Source organism: Zeus faber (assembly GCF_960531495.2).
Source record: "Zeus faber genome assembly, chromosome: 4".
In the NCBI taxonomy this organism is placed as follows: domain Eukaryota; kingdom Metazoa; phylum Chordata; class Actinopteri; order Zeiformes; family Zeidae; genus Zeus; species Zeus faber.
In genome coordinates this window covers 8,090,065-8,096,118 of record NC_137191.1, presented here as the reverse complement: position 1 = coordinate 8,096,118, position 6,054 = coordinate 8,090,065, and the positions used below count along the sequence as shown (strand labels likewise).

The 6,054-nt window shown below is 41.0% G+C and overlaps 1 protein-coding gene across 2 annotated transcripts; it reads left to right on the top strand.

Moving 5' to 3' along the window:
* The first annotated feature begins 2,359 nt into the window (after positions 1–2,359).
* On the top strand, positions 2,360–5,578 carry LOC307229330 (uncharacterized protein). 2 transcript variants are annotated; one of them, XM_079999307.1, is made up of 3 exons: positions 2,360–2,493; positions 4,153–4,269; positions 5,251–5,578. In XM_079999307.1, the coding sequence occupies exons 1-3, from the start codon at positions 2,410–2,412 to the stop codon at positions 5,437–5,439; spliced, it is 390 nt and encodes a 129-aa protein (XP_079855433.1). In that variant the 5' UTR covers positions 2,360–2,409; the 3' UTR covers positions 5,440–5,578. The 2 variants fall into 2 exon arrangements, with proteins under 2 accessions (XP_079855433.1, XP_079855434.1); XM_079999308.1 differs by lacking the exon at positions 2,360–2,493 and adding an exon at positions 2,566–2,640.
* The last annotated feature ends 476 nt before the right edge of the window (positions 5,579–6,054 follow it).

The following is a 6,054-nucleotide window of genomic DNA, read 5'->3' as shown; positions in this document are numbered from 1 at the left end:
GATAAAGTTCTATCCTACCAGTTGCTTGTGAGATTAAGCGGAGTAAACCAAACATTTGGAACTTTTATTAAGAAATTAATTGTATGAAGTAAACCATGAAGCACTTTTGCATGTTAGAACCTAACAGCAAATCAGCCATCAACATAGTACTTTCTTATGGACGTTTGGTACTAAATGGATTCACTAGGGACTGAAAAAGTTTTGCATTCGTATGAGGATTTTGCACTTGGTCCTGAAGTGTAACCTTTTTCTGTTTGTTTGTTTTTTGCATTCATTTACTTTCCCCGCGTAGAAATGTTTTCCATTCCCTGCAACTAGTTGTTCTTTTAGCAATACTGTATAGTTAATGCCTTAATGATGCTAGATATACACAGAAAATCAAGAGCCCCAAAAGGCTTGTTCCCTTTTTAAGTTGTTTTTTTTACTTAAACGGTGTCTTTTTTTAATACGGGGGGTGAGAGCACTTCTTCTACTCCCATTTCTACTTTCAATAGGCAGCGGTGATAAACTTTTAACAGTTGTAACATGTGAATAACTGTAGTGACGCTCATTTTTGTCTATTCATTTCGTTTTTGTAATTACGTCTTAAGATGTTTTAAGATACAATGTGTGTTCGTTGGAGAACTGAGTAGAAATTTAAAAAAAAAAGCTAAGGATGCTTCCATCATAGGAGGTGGGAGCAGACGTTTCAGCGGATACGGCTGTTTAATCAGTGCAAAATTAAAATAGTTTTAATCAGCTCTGGTAACACAGTGCAATGCCAATGTAGTTACGACGTAATGCCATGTTGACTTCAGCTTAACTAAGTTTATAACACAAGCCAACCCGTCAAGTGTAAGACTCTCTCTTAGAGCGTCAGACAAGCTCATTCAGCAAGTTAAGGCCTTATTCTTTACGTTGACGTTTCTGTTTGGAAAATCCAAGCATATTCTCCCATTCATGTGATATTTAAATCTCAGATTGTTCTGTTTTGTTTTTAATATTTGTCATCAGGAAACTTCAAGCAGCCTATTATTAGGTTACAAAATACTGTAGCAAAGAATGAAGGACAATGTTTTGTTCATAACCAATGAGCCTACATGTTGACTTGACTTCTATTTTGGAAGTTATCAATTTACCAAGTATGATTTTTTTTTTTTTTTTTTAAGTTGTTTCACGGTTATAGCAAAATTTAGGCAAGAACATGTCCAAAAGCTTGATTTAAAGAGTGCTGCAAAGGATTTTTACAATTGTTTTGTTTTTTGTTTTTTTTCTCATGTTGCACTGGGGCTTTTTCAAGCCCAATTGTATATTGTTTTTAGTACTTTTTTCAATTTTGTTGGAGTACAAGTTGTATACTATAATATGTTTGTATAAAAACACATTCATTCTTTTAAGCTTTGAAACTTGGTTAACCAAGATAATCCATGTTATGAATGTTGTACTGTGTATCCTTTATGTATTACGACATGCTTAAGCACCTGGCTCTGAATGATGTTAAATCAAGAATGAGTTCCCATCGGGAAATTATGAATTGCATGAAATGCGGTCAATTTATTGCTAAATACCAAGTTATAACTATGCATTGATTTAAAATGCATTATTAAAAAAATATATAAAGTAAGCACTGAATTTTGAAAAGGACAAGCACATGGTCTTTGTACAGTGTATTTGTTTGAGATACTTGGTCAAAAAAGAATTTGACAATATTCAGAGTAATTGCCCTGTAGGCTAAAGTATTTTGATATTTTTGTGTGTAAAATTAAAAAGGATGGATTATGACAACTGAATTTTTTTGTCAATAAATGTATTTTACTGACTTGTTCTACTTTTTCTCTTTAGTTGCCGAAGACAGCCAAGGCTTAGATGAGTTCCCGTAAGGAAATAAATGATCTCCAAAATAAACGAATACAGTGATAACTGATAAAACACAGGAAAGTGAGCACCTTTGTGTATGGCTTTTAGACAGTTTTGAGCGATGGTCTTGTTGAAGTTAGGATTGACTTCCGGTAATCAAAGAACAATGTTTTAAATGTTGAAAATACTGGCGTTTAGCATTAAACGTGTAATTTAAAGTAAAACCTTTAAATAAATAAAAATAAAATCAACCTTTGAGGGAAAAAAATAATAATTTTGCTGCGGGCCGCCTGCACCTCCTTCGACGTTCAGCGAAGGGGGCCGCGGAAAACGGTTTGGGAACCCCTTAACCGGAAGAGGTGGGCGGGGTCGAGCCGCGTCGCTTTGTTTACATTCTCGACGAGGCGTCCGCGGCGGCCATGTTGGCGCGGTGAACGCGTCCGGATGCCGCCCAGCTGGAGCCGAGAGGCGCCGACGCTCCACACGTGAAGCCAAGTTCATTCCACCTCGCCCCAGCCTCCACGGCATCACCGAGTCGGGTCCAGTTTCACCCCGAAAGCCCCGGCAGAGGACATGAACGCCCTGGTAACCTCCGTGCAGAAATGGTACCTCCGAGCTTTGAGGCAGCGGCGACATTTCCCTGTTAATACGTCAATGGTAAGCGACAGTGGGAGCGCGTTCATAGTGACCGATAGCGTAAAAACGTCATAATAAAAAAAAAAAAATAATAATAATAATAATCTGATCTCTGTGGTTGTGTTTGTTATGATTTTGGGAACCAACAAAGCACTTCTACTCTGCGAGGTAGGTACTGGAGGGAAGTGAAAGGTACGTTTCATTTCGGAGGATTTAAATGTACGTTTAATACAAGCGCAGACAATTAATTCCGTTGTGTAATTATACAACCCGGAAACGCGATCGTGGCGCCGCCCCCATGCGAGCGCCTCGCGTCGTTTACGCGCGTTTTAGTATATTTGGAGCTTTTAGATCTTATGGTGCGTGATCACCCGTCGTGTCAAGACCGCCGACGTGCGTGACCGCGCGTACACGCTTGTGACAAATAACCTCTCGATTCTTGAACACGTTTAAACGCGTGGTCCCCGAGCGACCACGCCCCTCGTCCCCGCCTGCGGCGTGGATCGGATTTTCACCTGGAACCGCGCGTCGGGTCGTTGGGCGAACGATCCGGTTGTTTCGAACGGGCTTGGCTGACGGGTCGGGGTTTCTTTCCTGCAGCCGATAATGTCGCGCTGTTGGTTTGGGTTGCCGTCTGTTCTGATACCCCTTCTGCAGGAAAGATAACTCAATATAATGCTTGATTTATTCTTTTTTTTTTTTATATAGAGAGAAACGTTTAAATATCATCCAAATGAATAGACTAACGACATGTAAACATAGTTAGAGAATTATATTTTCACGTGTTATTGATGGAATTTCCAATCCGCAAATTGGCAGCACTCGCACAAGAAAAAAGAGCGTTTCTTTCGAACGGCTCTCGGGAACGACGCCATAAGATCCAGTCCCACCCCCAGAGAGCCGGATCTCCCATCACTACCACTGCGACCAGCGGCGGAAAGTAACGAAGTACCGCTACTTAACGTTACTCTGCTTAGGTTAAAAAAGTGTTGTTGTTTTTTTGCGATTTCGTGTCATTCTATTTCAAAGCAAATATCTATTAGTTTACTCCACTACACTTTTTACACAGTCGCATGACTAGTTTTAAAGAAATCTGAATTTGTTATTGATATACTGGGGTTGTTTGAAGGGCTGTTTTCTGTTGTGTTTTTTATTATGATTTTTGTTTATCATCAGTTTATATCAAAAACAATCCGGGAGGGGAGGAATCCAATGGTATTTATCAAACTTCCTATTTAGCATTGCAATTCATCAGGTCCGTATCCTTGTAAATTACTAAATTATAATCAGGATTGGGATGCTTTTAGAACTTGTCGCGTACGCTGATGTCCCTTTTAACGTGCACATTGTCCTTTGCAAAACGTTTTTGTGGCTGCATAATGCAATCATTAATTATCTCTATGTCTTTAAAATGTCTTAAATTCAGCTTTAGAGATATTATGTTAAGTAATAATAAATATTTGGCTTTTAAAGCAGATTAAAAGGTCGCCCATTTGAATTCATGAGGTCTTCCTTTTAACAGAAACATATCGACCGGTTTATCCATGCGTTTTGTTTCTTTGTCAAAAAGAGTCAACGTTTCTGATCCATCCGACTGCATGTCTTCAATTTGTCTCAAGGTGTGTGGGGGAAACCTTCACACGCTGTTCATTTAGTCGTCATTGTGCGTGTGTCTTGCAGGTGCCGTCCTGCTTCCAGTCCACAGGGCAGACGGCCGCCGCTCGGCTGCCACGCCGGGTGACGCTGTCTGCTGGGAAGCGCTACGCCTGGTGTGCGTGTGGCCACAGTCAGAAACAGGTGGGGTCGCATTCACCGAGCGTGAGTTCGACTGTGAGAACCACTGAGCAATGAGCGAGACAGACACGTTTGAAAGGGAACTTCTAAAACAGATTATAGTGTCATTTAAAACCAAGGTCTTGTATTGAAGTTCTTATTTTTACTCGTCATAAAAAAAAAAATGAGATGCATCTCTTAAATAACTCCGCTTTTGAGATGCTGGGAGTTGTATTTCTTTAACTTTGCAGGAGCTAGGCTAGCTGATCCCCTCTGCAGCCATGCATTGAGCTAACACAGTTAGCATGCAGCATGTCAGTACCATAGGGATGAAATTGGTATTAACCTACAATATGAATATCCCCAAAACCGGAGTTTCCCTTTAATGGTGCAGTGTGTGGAATGTAGTGGCATCTCACCCATGGTGGTGCAACATGGCGGCCTCCGTGAAAGAGATGGTTGCCGAAAAAACCTGCGGAAAACGCAAAGAAGCTCCTCTTTAGAGCCGGTGTTTGGATTGCCCGTTCTGGGCTACTGTAGAAACATAGTGGTGCAACATGGCGGCCTCCGGGAAGCGTACCTGATAGATAAAAGGTCAGGAGTTTAGCACTGACCTTTTAGATCCCTAACCATCTACATGCTCCCTATGTAGATAAAAACGGGCTCATTCTAAGGTAACGCCAACACGATTGCTATTTTCATGGGATTATACACTAATGAAAACATACTTGTGAATATTATATTACATTTCTGCAGAGTCCGTTCTGTCAATTCTACACACTGCACCTTAAGTTAACAACTGACCAAAACAGCATTAAGACGAAATGTTAATATGCCCCTAGTTGCAATTTATTCATTGCAAATGATGCTCAGTCTATGATCCAGTCATGCATCGCTACACACATGCTTCAGGTTCCATCGTAAAAAACATTTTGCAGAAGTGTGACGTCAACATGATTTGAATTTTTTTTTTTAAAGTCCTTTATGCCTTTTGCTTCTTGTCAGCCCTTCTGCGACGGCGCCCACAGGACAAACGCCCCGAGCATCGCTCCGCTGCGCTTCACCCCCGACAAAGACAGAACCGTCATGTTGTGTGCCTGCAAACAAACTAAAAATGCGCCGTACTGTGATGGAACTCATTTTAAAGTCATCTGGCGGGATATCATGAAGTCAGTGAAAAGTGTGTTCAGCTGAAAACATTCCCTATGGTAATCAGGTCATGCATTATTTGGTAGATCTGTGTTTAGCCAGTATTTACAATGGCATCATGTACTCCATAAATTGCAAAAAAAAACAACCAACTTTTATAATAAAGTTATTTGGGGCTGGTTGCCACACGGCCATGATTATGAATTTCCTTGTCAGTCATTTCTTTCACAGGAAGCTTCCAAAGCCAAAAATAGATGAAGAGGATGTGGCTTCTGCATCTTCATCCGCAGCGGAGACGCATATGAAACAAGCATGGAGGTCGTACATTGAGGGCTATAAAGACACGGGTCAGGACAACACGAGTGGAAGAGGGAGTGCTCAGTTGTTGTGTGTTACCGGTGGAGTGTCACTGTTATTTGGGAATAATGATGCGTAGTGGACAAGAAACCAAGGCTGGAACGGCAAGCGTTTGCTGGTTGATTAAGTGTGTGTGTTAGTGTTAGTGTGTGTGTGTGTGTGTTAGTGTGTGTGTGTTTGTGTGTGTGTGTGTGTGTGTGTGTGTGTGTGTGCGCGCCCGCGCGCGCAGTGGCAAAACGGTGATGACATCAATATTAATAATTACAGAAGTGTTGGAGAGAGAGAGAATTGAATAATTGTCAC